The sequence below is a fragment of the Dreissena polymorpha genome, chromosome 2 (assembly GCF_020536995.1).
Source record: "Dreissena polymorpha isolate Duluth1 chromosome 2, UMN_Dpol_1.0, whole genome shotgun sequence".
Taxonomy (NCBI): Eukaryota; Metazoa; Mollusca; class Bivalvia; order Myida; family Dreissenidae; genus Dreissena; species Dreissena polymorpha.
The window spans coordinates 22,422,584-22,440,838 of record NC_068356.1 but is presented as its reverse complement, the minus strand read 5'-3'; the positions used below and the strand labels follow the sequence as shown (position 1 = coordinate 22,440,838).

Here is an 18,255-nt window from a genome sequence, read left to right as displayed (position 1 = left end):
ACACCATGCTCAATGTGTAAAACGTACTAAGTGACCCTGTGACCTAGTTTTGATCTGGCATGGCCCATGTTCGAACTTAGCCTTCAGACCATCTAGATAAAACTTCTGACCAAGTTTGGTGAAGATCGGATGAAAATTACTTGAATAAGAGAGAGGACACCATGCTGAATGTTAAAAACTTACTAAGTGACCCTGTGACCTAGTTTTGACCCGGCAAGGCCCATGTTCGAACTTGGCCTTAAGATCATCTAGATACAACTTCTGACCAAGTTTGGTGAAGATCGGATGAAAACTACTTGAATTAGAGAGCGGACAACATGCTGAATGTTTAAAACGCACTAAGTGACCCCGTGACCTAGTTTTGACCCGGCAAGGTCCATGTTCGAACTTGGCCTAGACATCATGTAGATACAACTTCTGACCAAGTTTGGTGAAGATCGGATGAAAACTACTTGAATTAGAGAGCAGACAACATGCTGAATGTTTAAAACGCACTAAGTGACCCAGTGACCTAGTTTTTGACCCGGCAAGGCCCATGTTTGAACTTGGCCTAGACATCATCTAGATACAACTTCTGACCAAGTTTGGTGAAGATCAGATGAAAACTACTTGAATTAGAGAGCGGACACTTAATACGGACCGACAGACAGACAGACCGACCAACCTACCAACCGACCAACCAACAGACAAGTTCACTCCTATATACCCCCTAAACTTCATTTGTGGGGGTATAAATATCGATATTTTTCACTGTTTTACTGTGAAATGACGTCATTTTTCCGATGAAATGACGTCATAAATCCAGTGAAATTATCCAGTTAAACTCCTGAACAATGTAAATTAATGGTGAAAAAAGCATAAAATAAAAAGAAAATGTGTTGGATTCGATGGAATAACGATTTTAATTCACTTGTGACCATAAAAAATAGATATTATCACTCGTGGCTGCGCCACTCAAAAAAATATTATTTCATATGATCACTTGTGAAATAAAATCGATATTCCATGGAATACAACAAATATCCTCTATATCAAAACTAAATAATAGCCATTTAATGGTGTTATGTGCAAAATGTACTAAATGCACATTTATACTGCATGAGATAGAGATTTATTCCAATCCATCACCTAATACCTAATACATTTATTAAGTACCTTATTTGTTCAGTTATAGGTGTCCTTACTTTAGTATTACTTTAAATTTATTTTTATGTATTTACTAGGGATGGCAAACCTGATGAAATCCGTAACCGGTTAACCTGTTTCAATATTCGAGCGGTTAACCGGTTAACCGACTGTATTTGTACCACCAAAAATAAATATAAAAAAACACCCGAAAAACGTATATGTTTATAAACAATTTTTTACATGCTTGTCGGTGAACTGTGATATTTCTTTGTTGTAATATTAGCTTCATGTCATTTACACACGATTATTGTTCTACATCTTGATCAATAAAAGCTAGTGCGGAATTTAAATTATATTGTGTTTTATTAACACTAACACCCACTATCCTTTAAGAATTACTTGCATTAATAGTTTGCTGTTTTTAACAATTGTCAAATAGCGTAAATTTAATTTGCAACGGGCAAAGTGGTTTTCAAACCTCTGTTGTTAAGGCCTGTTATATCAATGTCCTTATTAGAGCGTTCAAGTTTGCAATAGTTGTTAAAACAACAGTGATCAGGTGTGATCACGGTGTCCAGCTTCATTGATTTTATCAAGCAATGGTAGTCAACGCAATGGCATACTTCACTGGACTTGCAAAAAAACACCAAAAAACAACAACAACAAACAAACAAAACAAAATGTGCATGTTATTTTTTTTCATTCATTTGATTGATGGAGATTTTTGGATGTACCCCCATGCAACGAAATTGTCGTTGGGCATAGTATGCATGTAGCTGATTTCTTGTCAGCAGCCTGTTTGAACAATTTCCAAGCATCCGATCATGGTAAGAAGCATGATTGTTGTTTGTGTCGCTTAACTTTTTAAAAACATGATATCTTAACAAGTTGGACCGAATTTATACTGGATATTCACGTTGAATTAATATTTATAACATAAAATGACATGTGGCAGTCAAATGTGCTAATTGACAAGCCTAATTGATCGGTTTGTAATTTAAATTTAACAATATGTGAAAAATTGAAACACACTAAAATGTAAAGTGCTAAACAAACTGCAAAGGAAGTGCGAATTGCTCGCGTGCCTGCCCATTATTCCGCTGCACGCGATAGTTTACAATGATAATCACTATTGATCCACAGGGGGCATTACAGGGTGGTAATTGCCGATAATTTGCGATAAGATAAGCGGATTAGCCATTACAGTGAAATGAAGTAAAACAAAACTGACGATTTGAGCATTTATTGCGTTCAGCCAAAAATTGTGTTTTCTGCGAGAGTAACCGATTATTTATTTTGTAATCGGTTAACCTCCTAAAGAAACAATTAACCCGTTAACCGATTAACCGTTGCCATCCCTAGTATTTACTATCTACCACAACTGCATCATATTCACTTGAATAAAAAAATAATTCAAACAAGCAAATTCTTTTAATAGATATCCCCGGCAATATAAACATTGTTTATGGATCTGTATAAAATCACTAAATACACAGTATAATCATTACGTGCAGGGTAATAATGAATAGGTAATAATTACGTGAAAGGTATTTATTTTTATGTATAGCAATTCTCCTCATTGATATTTACACACCCATGAAGTTTCATGCTGAAATATTGAAGCGTATCTGAGATATACCCTTGAAAAGTTAAGTCATACAAAAACAACAATGGGCAATAACTCTTATTTGAGGAAGTGAAGGGTTATGGTTCTTAAGCATGGCACTTGTCCTCATTAATATCACTACATCCATGAAGTTTCAGGTTGAAATCTTGCATGGTATCTGAGATAAAGCCCTGAAAAAAAATCATCATACAAAATAGAATAGCTTTTATTAAAGAAAGTTTAGGGTTATGGTTCTTGTGCATGGCACTTATCTTCAGTGATATCTATTCACCTATGAAGTTTCATGTTGATATCTTATAAAGTTTCTGAGATTTTCAGATATAGCACTAAAAAACACAAGAGCACTGCATAACAGGTTGTGTTTTTTTTAAGGGGTCACAGTGACCTTGACCTTTGACCTAGTGACCCAAAATGGGTGTGGCGTGTAGAACTCATCAAGGTGCATCTACATATGAAGTTTCAAAGTTGTATGTGGAAGCACTTTGATTTTAGAGCCAATGTTAAGGTTTACTTTAAAGTTTTATATTAGAGGTCACAGTGACCTTGACCTTTGACCTAGTGACCCAAAAATGGGTGTGGCATGTAGAACTCATGAAGGTGCATCTACATATGCAGTTTCAAAGTTGTAGGTGGAAGCACTTTGATTTTAGAGCCCATGTTAAAGTTTGATATTAGAGGTCACAGTGACCTTGCTTGACCTTTGACCTAGTGACCCAAAAATGGGTGTGGCGTGTAGAACTCATCAGGTGCATCTACATATTAAGTTTCAAAGTTGTAGGTGGAAGCACTTTGATTTTAGAGCCAATGTTAAGGTTTTAGCCCGACGCCTACGGCGGATGTCGGACAACGAGCTGGCTATGACAATAGCTCGGGTTTTCTCCATAAACAGCCTTGCTAAAAAACAACTGTGACAGACGGACTGATGGACAGACAGGCGGACGGACAAAGCTAATTCTAGATCCCTCCACGTTTGGCAGGGGATAAACAATATTTGGAAAGTTTGTGATTTAATTCTTACCTTCTTCCCACTTTAGTAAGTTGTTTTTCATTTTGGAAGCCAGCATCAGTGAACTCCTCCATGATGTTTGCAGCAAGCATCTGCAGTGGATGACAGATCAAATGAGCCTCATGGGAAAATGGGTCTTATGCCATATGAAGCAAGCATAGCTCTAGCCCAGCCTGCACAACAGCACAGTCTGTTATTTAGACTAAATAACCTTACATGACTTTAGAGTGGAAAGGTAAGCTCCTGACTAGACTGCATGAAAACGCAGGCTGGTCTAGAGCCATCGTCACAGCATATGGCATAAGAGCAATATATAGCCACAAAAGCCTTTCACAGATCGAAGAAATCTGTGTACATCATTTAAATCACAAGTAATTTATTAAAATTAAAACCTAGTTAGCCAGCCCTTCCTGTTCACACAATTAATACAGATCAATTGAGCCTGGTTCTGGGAAAACTGGGCTTCATTCATGTGGGCAAAAGTGTTATCTCAGATAAGTCTGTGCAACTTGCACATCAGGGATAACACTTTCTGCCAAAACTTGATTTTCACTGAAAAACTTCCATAAACAAAAGGGCCATGATGGCCCTGAATCGCTCACCTGATGGAAGTTTTACTATGATTTGACCAGATGACCTACTTTATGACCTCAGATGACCCATATACAATCCCAAGCCAGATTTCATCAATTAATACTTCATTAAGACGTGATGAAAACTGTGATCTCTTTCATCTACACTAGGTTTTTCTATGATTTGACCTAGTAACCTAGTTTCTGACCCCAGATGACCCAAATACTATTCCAATCCAGATTTCATCAAGATAAACATTCTGACAAAATTTCATAAAGATCTGATGGAAACTGTGACCTCTATTGTCTACACAAAGTTTTTCTATGATTTGACCTCGTGACCTAGTTTTTGACCCCAGATGACCCAAATACAATCCCAACCCAGATTTCATCAAGATTAACATTCTGGCCAAATTTTATTACGATTGGATGAAAACTGTGATCTCTACTGTCTACACAAGTTGTTTTTTTTAAACTTTGACCTTTTGACCTTGTTTTTTACCCTAAATGACCCAAATTCGCTCCCATTCAGATTTTAACAAGACAAACATTCTGACCATCTTTCATTAAGATCTGATGAAAACTGTGACCTCTATTGTCTACACAAGGTTTTTCTATGATTTGACCTAGTGACCTAGTTTCTGACCCAAGATGACCCAAATGCAATCCCAATCCAGATTTCATCAAGATAAACATTCTGACTAAATTTCATTAAGATTGGATGAAAACTGTGACCTATATTGTCTACACAAGATTTTTCTATTATTTGACCTAATGACCTTGTTTTTGACCCCAGATTACCCAAATACAATCCCAACCCAGATTTCATCAACATAAACATTCTGACCAAATTTCATAAAGATTGGATGAAAACTGTGACCCCTACTGTCTACACAAACAAATTGTTGACGGACGCACGCACCCAAAACAGACGCCGGACATCACACGATCACATAAGCTCACCATGTCACTTAGTAACAGGCGAGTTAAAAAAGGGGAAAGTGTTGGCTTTGATAAGCATGTGCTGACTGCACAGGCTAATCTGGGACGATATTTTACCCACATTTATTCTGCTCCCCTTACCTCAGACCAGATGTTCATGTAGTAGGCTGCTACGTAGGCCTCGCTCATCCAGAGTGTGGGGTCTGAGCACCAGACCCAGTCCTCAGGGTGCAGCTCTATCGGCATGAACAGCTTGTACAAGTCTATCTGGATGTCCTTCCAGTAGTTGTCATGACTACAACACAGACACACACACTATGGCATGTAGAAATACATGTGTAACACTATAATAACTGGTAGAACATTTGCGGAACATGTATGTACAATTAAGTAGGGCATCACTATGTAGAAGAAATTATGTAGGGCAGAACTATGTATCAGAAAATGATGTAGGACAGAACTATGGAGGGGAAAATGATGAAGGGTAGAACCATGGAGGAGAAAATGATGTAGGACAGAACTATGGAGGAGAAAATGATGAAGGGCAGAACTATGGAGGAGAAAATGATGAAGGGCCGAACTATGGAGGAGAAAATGATGTAGAGCAGAACTATGGAGGAGAAAATTTTGTAGAGCAGAACTATGTAGGAGAAAATGATGTAGGGCAGAACTATGTAGGAGACACCATATAACATGCCCAGCCATTTAGAATAGACATAGGGCAGATCATATGATGGCATGAAATTTACAGCAAATACAATGCTAAATATAATGAAATAATGTATAGACTCACATCACATAGAAACAAGCCTTTTATTCTCAGAGAAAGACGACAATGTCTTTTAACTACCATATTTTAAGTTGGGACCTTCATCCGATAGGCTGCACATAGGATCAAAAGCTAGGTCTGCATATGAGGTTTTAGTGAAATTCATGCATCAGAACTCAATTTATTGAGCGCTAACATTTTCTTATTCAGTAATAGTTACCATGCCCCCACTGTCCCCAAATGCAAGCATGTTATCTATCCCTGAAGAAAAAAATGTGCACAATATCTCCATCCTACTTAATAGTACACAGTTTTTATCAATTTTCAGCAACAGTAACATTGTTCTTGACCCAACCTTCCCAAAATGAATCCCCAATCTAGGTCTGCATGTCACCTAGAGAAAGAGTGTGCTGCATGAAAATGCTTACCTGAATTTCTTTAGTTACACAAAATACAACAAGGGGCATAACTCTGCTAATGGCAACTTAGACTTATTGGCCTTTGTTGGTACCTCAAATGATGATCCTTAAGACATGTGTGAAGTTTCAAATGGGCATTTAACCCCCTTTTAACAGGGCACAGCCCAAATAAATATTTGTGGTAGATTCAGAGAAATGTATTTGTAGCATGCTAACCTTGAAATGTATTTATATCATGCTAACCTTGAAATTTACTTGTAGCATGCTAACCTTGAAATGTACTTGTAGCATGCTAACCTTGAAATATATGTGTAGCATGCTAACCTTGAAATGTACTTATGGCATGCTAACCTTGAAATGTACTTGTTGCATGCTTACCTTTTTTGAAGAACAAAAGGTAACATAATCATGCATACAAGCTTATTTAAGATATAGGTCTTAAATTATCAATTGTGTATACAGACCCTAAACACATATGTAAATTTTTAAATAAAAATAGCTGTAGTATATATAAAGATATGGAGTTGTTGAACACTGTTATCAGAATTTGATACCAACACAAAGTAGAATACATGTTATTTTGTTTAATTGTAGGTTGGAGTTATGGAACTTGGTCGGTGACCTTGCACGATTCCCCCAAACACATACTTTCATAGTTTCAATTGAAACAGTGATATGGAGTGGTTGAACGTTCACCTTAACCAGAACATTAAGAGTATGACAATTTTGACATATGGGTAAAAAGTATAGCTGAGACTAGTTCGTTATTTGTCAAGCTTAAACAAGAGCATCGCAAAACGGCAGCCAATGCTCAGGTGCGGGTGCAGTTTTGAATAAATGAAAGCTTTTCAGAATATTGTTTTTTTCAGAGGTCACAGTGACCCTGACCTTTGACCTAGTGACCCCAAAATGGGTGTGGCGTTTAGAACTCATCAAGGTGCATCTACATATAAAGTTTAAAAGTTGTAGGTGGAAGCACTTTGATTTTAGAGCAAAATGTACAGGTTTTAGCACGACGTGGACGGCGAACAGCGGACGACACAACGAGCTGGCTATGAAAATACCTCTGAATTTCTCCGAAAACAGCCGATCTAAAAATGATCTACATGTACTTAACCACACAAACAATGTGTTAGATACAATGTTCACCATTTTATAACTTTAAACATCTGTATGCTTCTTAAACATACTAGACAGGCCTTTGTAAACTTGAATGTAAAAATCTATAAAATGAGCCTTGTTCTGAGAAAACTGGGCTTAATGTATGTGCATACAGTGTCATCCCAGATTAGCCTGTACAGTCCACACAGGCTAATCAGGGACGACACTTTCCGCCTAAACTTAATTTTGGGTATGTCGGGACTTCCTTGAAACTAAAAATACCATAAAAGCAGAAAGCGGACTGCACAGGCTAATCTGGGATGACACTTTACGCACATGCATTAAGCCCAGTTTTCCCAAAACACAAATAATTTCATGTACATACGCAAGGTGGTTCTCAATGTCAAAAGCACTCTTGTAAAGCTCTGTACACATATCCAAACCCTTCATGTAGGCCTGACCTGAAACAAAAACAGAATGTCCTTCAGATCATACCCCAGTCCTTTTCACAAAATTACAACTGTAAATACACTTGATGATCCTGTTTGTAAAAGAAAAAGAGATCCAAATAATATAAATGTGTTTTATTCTGTTGCATTTAAAACGTCTATGTAACTCTATGTAATGATTTTGAATGAAACAATAATTATGAGGATCACATAAGGACTGAAATAATGGTGTTCATATGCTTAAAGTGATGTATTCTTGGTCTTAAGAAACAAGAAACCGTCGGAGACGGGTGATGCTCCCCAAAGTGTTTTTTGTCACAATATTGCACTATATATTCAGATAAAAGGAAACGTCTAGTAGTTGGGGGGACAAGAATTGCACAATATGTACAGTTAATGGAAAATTTCAAAGGGCCATAACTCTGTGAAAAATCATCCGACTAGAACCGGCTGATAATATGCAATTCTCCTCTTGGTAGTGAAGCTTCCCATAAAGTTTAATTGAATTCCGGTCATTAATTGCTGAGAAATAGCCTGGAAAAAACTTGTGCACGGACGGACGGACACACACACGGACAGACGAAGCGGCGACTATATGCTCCCCCCAAAAACAATTTGGGGGAGCATAATAAAACAATGATTTTTGGCTTGCTTGGTCTGACTGCCAATTTAAATAACTGGTGACATAAGACTGCAGTCTCAACCCACAAGACTGCAGACTACACACACATGACTGCAGACTACACCCACAAGACTGCAGTCTCCACCCACAAGAATGCAGACTACACCCACAAGACTGCAAACTACACCCACAAGACTGCAGACTACACCCACAAGACTGCAGACTTCACCCACAAGAGTGCAGACTACACCAACAAGAGTGAAGACTACACCCACAAGACTGCAGACTACACCCACACAACTGCAGACTACACCCACAAGACTGCAGACTACACCTACAAGAGTTCAGACTACACCCACAAGACTGCAGACTACACCCACAAGACTGCAGACTACACCTACACGACTGCAGACTACACCCACAAGACTGCAGACTTCACCCACAAGAGTGCAGACTACACCAACAAGACTGCAGAATACTACCAATTAACTGCAGTCTACACCCACAAGGCTGCAGACTACACCCACAAGACTGCAGACCTCACACACAAAAGCCACAAGACTGCAGACAACACCCATAACAGTGCAGACTTCACCCACAAGACTGCAGACTACACCCACACTGCAGACTACACCCACTAGACTGCAGACTACACCCACAAGACTGCAGACTACACCCACAAGACTGCTTACTACACCCACAAGACTGCAGACTACACCCACAAGACTGCAGACAACACTCATAAGATTGCAGACTACACCCACAAGACTGCAGACAACACCCACAAGACTGCAAACTACACCCATCAGACTGCAGACTTCACCACAAGACTGCTGGCTACACCCACAAGACTGCAGACTACAACCCCAAGACTGCAGACTACACCCACAGGACTGCAGAATACAACCACAAGACTGCAGACTACAACCACAAGACTGCAGACTACAACCACATGACTGCAGACAACACACACATGACTGCAGACTACACCCACAAGCCTGCATACTACATCCACAAGACTGCAGACTACACCAACAACACTGCAGACTACACCCACAAGACTGCAGACTACACCTACAAGATTGCAGACTACACCCACAAGACTGCAGACTACACCCACAAGACTGCAGACTACACCTACAAGACTGCAGACTACACCCACATGACTGCAGACTACACCTACAAGACTGCAGACTACACCTACAAGACTGCAGACTACACCTCCAAGACTGCAGACTAGACCCACATGACTGCAGACTACACCTACAAAACTGCAGACTACATCTACAAGACTGCAGACTACACCCACAAAACTGCTGACTACACCCACAAGAATGCAGACTACACCCACAAGAATGCAGACTACACCCACAAGACTGCAGACTACACCCACAAGAATGCAGACTACACCCACAAGACTGCAGACTACACCCATAAGACTGCAGACTACACCTACAAGACTGCAGACTGCACCTACAAGACTGCAGACTACACCCACAGGACTGCAGACTACACCCACAAGACTGCAGACTACACCCACAAGACTGCAGACTACACCCACAAGAGTGCAGACTACACCAACAAGACTGCAGACTACACCCACAAGACTGCAGACTACACCTACAAGACTGCAGACTACACCCACAAGACTGCAGACTACACCCACAAGAGTGCAGACTACACCAACAAGACTGCAGAGTACTACCAAACAACTGCAGTCTACACCTACAAGACTGCAGACTACACCCACAAGACTGCAGAATACACCTACAAGACTGCAGACTACACCTACAAGACTGCAGACTACACTCACAAGACTGCAGACTACACCTACAAGACTGCAAACTACACCTACAAGACTGCAGACTACACCTACAAGACTGCAGACTACACCACAAGACTGCAGACTACACCCACAAGACTGCAGACTACACCTACAAGACTGCAGACTACACCCACAAGACTGCAGACTTCAACCACAAGACTGCAGACTATTTCCACTCACACTTGAGCAGCTTGTCTATCTGTATGTCAGATAGCGGTTCCCCAGTCAGGTGGTGGGTGCTGATATCCCGTATCACATGGGGCTGCAGGGCCATCATCTTCATCACATTGCTCACCACATATATGGCATCACGCTCTATGTTCCGCTGACCCGCTAGCTCTACTAGCGGCACCTCTGTCAACAGCTGCTGTAGAGAGTTGCCCATCTACAAAAACGTGGTCATATTCTAAGAATTATTTATTCAGAAAATTTCTTCAAATGTTTAGATTTGTAACACATATTAACAATTAACCAGTAAATCTTCATGATGCTGTATCAGTGGAAGGGTAAACAATCAAGTGTTATAGTCAAAACATTAAGAGATACATGTGATTGTCTATATCATATGCTACTGTTATGGATACATTAAATACATGGGAATTTATTGCGAAATTCGTTTGTTGTTGCTTTTTTCTACAAATTATGTGTTTTCTTCATCCAGAGGTAATTAACATACAAGTATATTTTATATTACCTCTTTGCTTCGATTCAAAATATAAGCTACTTTTGTACAAAAGAATTGCAAGGGCGTATTAACATGTGTAAAAGGCATAGTTGGTTATTAAAAAATAAATTTGTCATTGAATAAGTTAATTCAAACAAAATTAAAGATCAGTAGAATGACAACAAAAAAAGACTTTTAGTATGACAACATAAAAAGACCTTTAAACTTTTAATCTTTTTTTAATGTTGAACCAAGGTAGTCTGAATTAAAAAGCATTTCCTTAACTTTCACTTAAACAAGCAGAAATGCAGTTGTACCACTAATGTAGCAAATCATATTGCACTGTTCTCTCAACTGCAATGACCCTCTGTGGTGGTTCGTACCTCGGAAAAGAGAGCTAGCACTTCCCTGAAGGACATCAGGTTAGGGACGCCCTGCCGCTCTGTCTTCAGCACGTTCAGAGTGATCACTGAGATTGGGCTCATTGCCAGCAGGTCACAGCGCTCTGAAACATACATAGAATGATGAACGGCTTTTTTAGGTACATTTAGGGGTCATTATAAAGGTTCATTACTTGAGGAAACGCATTCAATAAATATTTTATCCCAAGTATTTTTACCCCTGATAATTTTTAAGGACATAACTATCCAACCAACAGTCTGAAAATTACGTCTGAAACTGCACAATTCCAGCATTATTTGTTATTAAAAAATAATGTGTGACTTAGGATTGTTTTTCACAACAGGCCCGAATCGCAATTCCAACCTAGGTCTGCATGTAAGCTACCTACAAAAACAAATTTACCACAAAAAATCTCCCTCTAGACTAAAATTAATAAGCCCAAACTATTTTTTAATATTGTTAAAGTGACATTGACAATAATGGCCCAAAGTCAATCCCTCCCTTGATCTGCATATAATTAACAAAGTATACATGATTTCAGCACAACATCTCCATACTTAAGTTATTGAACCCAAACCATTTATATACCTTGTTAGCAACAGTGACCTTAACTGTGACCATATTGGCCTCAAATGCAAGCCCATTCTAGGTCTATATGTCAGCTAGAGATAGTTATTGTACTCAAAATTTACCAAAATCTTGTGTGTGTGTGTGTAATTCAGAGTTTATTTACATGTGATCGCTTAGTCTTATAGACTACATTATGTGTTGCCCTGCCCTTGTGACATTTCAGGAGAAATTATTTAATTTTGAGCTAAATTAAGTAAAATTTACTCCAGCAGTTCAGGTATTCGCCAAAACAATACTTTTGATCCAAATAGACCAGTGCACAATGGCCGAGACCTTAATATGCACTGGTAGACAATTTAAAGACAAATCATGTCTGGTTGTCCTAAATAGGACAAGGTTACTCTGCAGTGGAGTGCTGACAATTTGGCAAAGATCTTCTTCCCGCTCCTCGCGTGCCTTTATGGCTCTTGAAGTCACAAGCTGTGAACCGAACCTCAGAACGGTTTCCCCGATACGTTGAGCGTACTGAGTACCCCCGTCATGGGACACTTCCATTGTATTCATAAGGCCACCCCCTTGAAGTCCTGATCTGCATCGCTGCTCCAGGTCCGTTAGTCCATCCTCTACGCTGCCAACTCTGCTGTCCTGCTGCTTCCGTCCCACTCCTGGTGATTATAGTTGCAACCCCTTAACCACTATATCTTCATCTCCTACGGACAATTAGCATTCTGCTTGGGGAACATCAATCATCAAGTTCTGTGAGACAGTGAAGTCCTGTCCTACTCCTGGTGATTAAAGTGGCAACCCCTAAACAACTATATCTTTATCCCCTAAAGACAATAAGCATTCCGCTTGGGGAACCCTGATCATCCAGTTCTGGGAGACAGCAAAATTAGCGGGAGAGGAAGTCCGGCTCCAGGGATGACAGTACTTGCTGGAGTAAAAGATCCGCCCGCAGAAATTCCCCTATCCAACCCACCTCAGACAATCTAGTGAAAACCATTATCCAGCTACAGACAATTAGCATTCCGCTTGGCGATTCCTCTGAGAAGTCTTTAAGAAAATCTTCTGCAGGTGGTTCTTGCCCCGGGAGCAGCCTGCACGCTCCAATTGCTGACCGAGCCAAAATCATTTAAGTACAAAAATTTGCATAAATGAGCCAAACATGCAGAACACAAAATGACCCAAAGGGATGTTTTAAGTTTTAATTGAATATCTGTAGCAGAAACCACAATATGGAGATGATGCGCATTTACTTTCCCCAAATTAGTACCAAAAGGGGTGTAATTCTGCTAAATTGGATGTCAGTGTTATTGAACTTGGTCAGATATCTGACAAAATGGCCCTGAACACATCAATGAAGTTAAAATTGAAAAGATGTACTAGAAACAGTGCTATGGTAAAGTTGCACTTTTACTTTAGCATAGCGCAGACACTGACATTGACAATTGAATAAGTAATATAGCTAGGGCTATTTAATTAATAGTGGAGCTAAAACCTTATTCATATTAAGACCAACTTTAATTTAAGTAACAGTAAAGAAATTTACAGATGGGAGTCAGATGAGCATGTTGCACTCATTTCACAACAAGAATGACTTTTTAAGAAATAAGCTGCTTAAATATAAACCCTTGTAAAACCAAGTTTTCCAGTATTTTGCATATTGTAGAAAATACTTGTAGAAATAATATTTGTAAACTTCAAATTGTAAGGATACAAGATGATTTGTATCAAAACAACGTTAATACATTTAATTTATTTAGTTACACGGAACATTAGCATAAATATGCTGCTAGTACATTTATCCCACTTCAGTACTTTACCTCGACATATGTATGTTGTGTCCACAATTCTCTTTGTAGGTCTCGCAAATGGGTCAATATACAATCTTGCTACATAGGAACCTGAATGTAGAAAATATGATATAGTCTCCGGGAAAACCAGACTTAATACATGTGCATACGGAATTGTAAATGATAAGGGTTAACAGTCTGCAAAGGCTAAATAGAGACGAAGCTTTCCACGTATAATGGACTTTTGTTAAGCAACAAAAAAAGAACAGTTAAAGAGGAAAGTTTTGTCCTAAATTTGCCAGTGAGGACTGCAAAGTATAAACAAGGACAATCCTTTACACACAATCAAAAACATAGTTTTAACAGAGACAGGCTTAAATGAAATGTATACAAGTTATCTTTGAAAGCCTCAAGGACCCACTGGACAGGTTATAAATACATGTTCATGTATGATAAAGGCAGATTATTCCAAATGTTCATATATGTTTTAATAAATTGATTCGAGTGATTAAAAAAAATCATAAATATTATCTTTAAAAGGTCAGCGACAATACATCTGTTTTTTAAATAGGTATATTAACACAAATACATGTAATTACAAGAGCACACAACTAAAACATTAAAACTATATTTACCAAACAATGTTCAACACCAGCATAAAAGCAGAAAACAAGTTGTTTCTTTTATTTAAATGTTTAGCTAGCTAATCTCAGAACAAATGGTTTTAACACATGTTTTCTATGAAAGTAAGGAATCGTAAACAAAAATAGAGCCATGTTAGTCTCCACATACCATCCTCATTCAGCAAATTATAGGCTGTGACATCTTGGTGCCAAACATCTACTGTGGACGGATCAACTTGCTGCAAGAAACACATCAGTCAGATCAAAGGCGGGAATAAGAAACAAAAGGTTCTTTTTCTGCTAAAATAAATACACTTCTCCAGTCACTTCAGATGTTCAAAACAGGCCTAAACAAAATTTAAACATTGTCTTGAGTATACTATGAGGTGTTTCTTGCAAAATTGGGTCTTAAGCCATATACATCAAAAATTACACCAAACCAGCCTGCACATCTGTGCAGAGCTACCCAGTCAGCTAACCAGACCGTGAAATGTTGCGTCAATTTACAGGGGACAGTGACGTGAGATTATCCAATTGGGCAGGCTGTACTAAAGCTACTCTGATACCATATGGCATACAACCCATTTTAGAATCACGCAACACGTGCGTTTTCTATATGCTGGGACATTTAAGAATAAAATTCTGCTGTCCCAATTTTGAGAAGCAGAAAAAAAAGTCTAATCGTGTCTGAATATTTAGAATAGCCATAAATATTTTGTGCTCATTTGAAATCATACCTCAAACTTGATTCCAAACATCTTCTCACACAGTGAGAACAAAGAACGTAAGACCACATCATAGGTGAAGTACTGCATTCTGTCCACCTTCTGCATGCTGTACAAATAGTGCAAAATGTTTTGGTAAAACAGGCATAAACTTAATAAGAATAGCACTAGTTAATGAACAATTGTTCAATATGAATACATAATTAAATAGCTTTGTGAATAGATACCAGTTTTATCAAATTATGTGCTACAGTATGGATTTATTAGTACATATCACTACCTACCATGTATATATGCACATAACACAAGTTTATCTTATCACAGTGTACATACAAATATTGATTATCAAACTCTATATACATGTGCAGATAACCACAAAGCTCATACCTTAATAAACATTCATGTACAGCATATCACAGTGTACTAAAAGTACAGAATATCACAGTGTACATACATATACAGCATATCACAGTGTACATACATATACAACATAATTTATCACAGTGTACATACCATTGATTCTCCACTAAAGTAGCAAATTAGGATATTGGTTGAGCTTAAAATCAAATGTTGCGCTTACCAGATTAAATCAACTTTTTATGAAAGTTCAATGCATGTATAACATTGAAAACATACTGGTCCTTCTAACATTTTACCCAAATTCTGTTCACTTATGTTGAAATTAAGTCTCCCTTAACTCATTTTTTATGCAAAACAGATACGTTACATTGGTTTTGCTTAGTTTAAAGGTCTATATTGATTGTATAAGCATGGTTGTATTTGATTTAATGACTGGTTCACATTCTCACAACAAACAATCATTAAAATGTTATATGATTTGATGCTCCGTTAGACATTTTGAATGAAATATTAAAGTTCCATCCGGGGTGTGAAAAATGTGCTGGAAAAAAAACGTCTTATTGATCAGGCGTATGTATTCCAAAAAAGATATATATCAATCCAATGTGAATTAGTTAATCAAACTACCAGTGTCCCTTACTGGGATTATAGTACAATTGAGTAGGGATCAAGTATGTAATATATCTCTATATAATTAAGAGTAAATAAATGACAAGAGATGGTAATGTATCTGATTATTTCATTCTACAAGACACAAAATTATGTTTGATTTTGAACATGAACATAAACACATGTTAACAGTTCTAACACATTTGACCAATCGATTATATGTCTGAATAAGCAATGTTTGTACAGTTTTTAATAAACAGAGCATTCAATGCCATTTTGTCTATGGTAACGTATCTGTTCTATATGTGTGTTAATGTTTATAATGTTAATGTTTGTATGCAAGATATAAGCTCACAAAACAGTGTGAGAATAAACAATTACTTTCAAACATTAGGTAAAACAACATATCCTTCAAATGCTTTGTGTTAATTACTACATAGCTTGCAAAATAACGAGCATTGAGTCCTATTTAATCGTGGTAACGATTCTGTTTTCTACATGTGTCAGCAATAACAATATGGTTTTATGTTATTTAATAGAAACAAACAGTTATGATAAAAATAGAAGTGATAGTCAAAATGTTATATGTTTTATACGTATATTACAAATCTTAAAACATAAACATGCATGTACGAAATGAATGTTTTCATTTTTGCTGTATTGTACATGGTATGGAATGGAAGTAAATTGTGTTAATTTTTACATACTAATAGATACTGACAAAACACAGTAGGAACGTTGACAATAACTTTAAAACACTTTCAAACAACAAATGTGTCTGTTTATGTGCGTGAACGACTACATTGCACGTAAAACATCGATCACAATGTCATTTTCAATTTCAGTAACGTATCTGCTGCGGGTTCTCTTGTCTGTAGAATACGAATTTGATATACTTCTCGTGTGTTGCCCATTCATACAACTCGCTGGCATCTTGTATCGACACCTTAAAACTTGGTTTATATATATTTACATAATCTTTTTAAGCCTGAAGTGTATTTTGTGTTTTAGTTGTTAATTGGTGATAATTTTCAATTTGACTGTTTTGAAAGCAAATAATTGTATTTTTATGTTCCTAATAATTTGGCCTTAAAATCAATAGAATGGTTTTAATGATTTTAATAAAACAAAATTATCATGGGTATACAAATTAACTCCGTACACACTGCTTGTTCTATATAAAATGTAACAAGGGCTGTTTGTATAAATGTACCTATGAAGTTTCATGATCCTAGGCGTAAGCCTTCTTCAGTTATCATCCGGAAACAATTTTTCTAAGTTGAGTCACCGTGACCTTGACCTTTGACCTAGTGACCTGAAAATCAATAGGGATCATCTGCGAGTAATGATCAATCTACCTATGAAGTTTCATGATCCTAGCCATAAGCATTCTTGAGTTATCATCCGGAAACCATTTTACTTCTTCAAGTCAATCTGACCTTGACCTTTGACCTAATGACCTGAAAATCAATAGGGGTCATCTGCGAGTCATGATCAATGTACCTGTCGAGTTTCGTGATCCTAGGCGTAAGCGTTCTTGACTTATCATCCGGAAACCATTTTACTGTTTCGGGTCACCATGACCTTGACCTTTGACCTAGTGACCTGGCAATCAATAGGGGTCATTTGTGAGTCATGATCAATGAACCTATGAAGTTTCATGATCCTAGGCCTAAGCGTTCTTGAGTTATCATCCGGAAACCATTTTACTATTTCGGGTCACCGTGACCTTGACCTTTGACCTAGTGACCTGAAAATCAATAGGGGTCATCTGCGAGTCATGATCAATGTACCTATGAAGTTTCATGATCCTAGGCCTAAGCGTTCTTGAGTTATCATCCGGAAACCATTTTACTATTTCAGGTCACGGTGACCTTGACCTTTGACCTAGTGACCTGAAAATCAATTGGGGTCATCTGCGTGTCATGATCAATGTACCTATGAAGTTTCATGATCCTAGGCCTAAGCGTTCTTGAGTTATCATCCGGAAACCATCTGGTGAACGGACATACATACGGAGGGACGGACCAACATGAGCAAAACAATATA

The 18,255-nt window shown here is 38.0% G+C and overlaps 1 protein-coding gene across 1 annotated transcript in view; it reads right to left on the bottom strand.

Annotated features, from left to right (window-relative positions):
- Positions 1 to 18,255, bottom strand: part of LOC127866200 (uncharacterized) — a 38,909-nt gene that overhangs the window by 5,048 nt on the left and 15,606 nt on the right. The window contains exons 10-17 of the mRNA XM_052406621.1: positions 15,250 to 15,346; positions 14,682 to 14,751; positions 13,920 to 14,000; positions 11,508 to 11,629; positions 10,641 to 10,845; positions 7,950 to 8,025; positions 5,417 to 5,570; positions 3,774 to 3,853 (exon numbers count right to left, since the gene is read on the bottom strand). Coding sequence (XP_052262581.1) covers positions 3,774 to 3,853; positions 5,417 to 5,570; positions 7,950 to 8,025; positions 10,641 to 10,845; positions 11,508 to 11,629; positions 13,920 to 14,000; positions 14,682 to 14,751; positions 15,250 to 15,346 — 885 coding nt within the window. The remainder of the gene's footprint in view (positions 1 to 3,773; positions 3,854 to 5,416; positions 5,571 to 7,949; positions 8,026 to 10,640; positions 10,846 to 11,507; positions 11,630 to 13,919; positions 14,001 to 14,681; positions 14,752 to 15,249; positions 15,347 to 18,255) is intronic.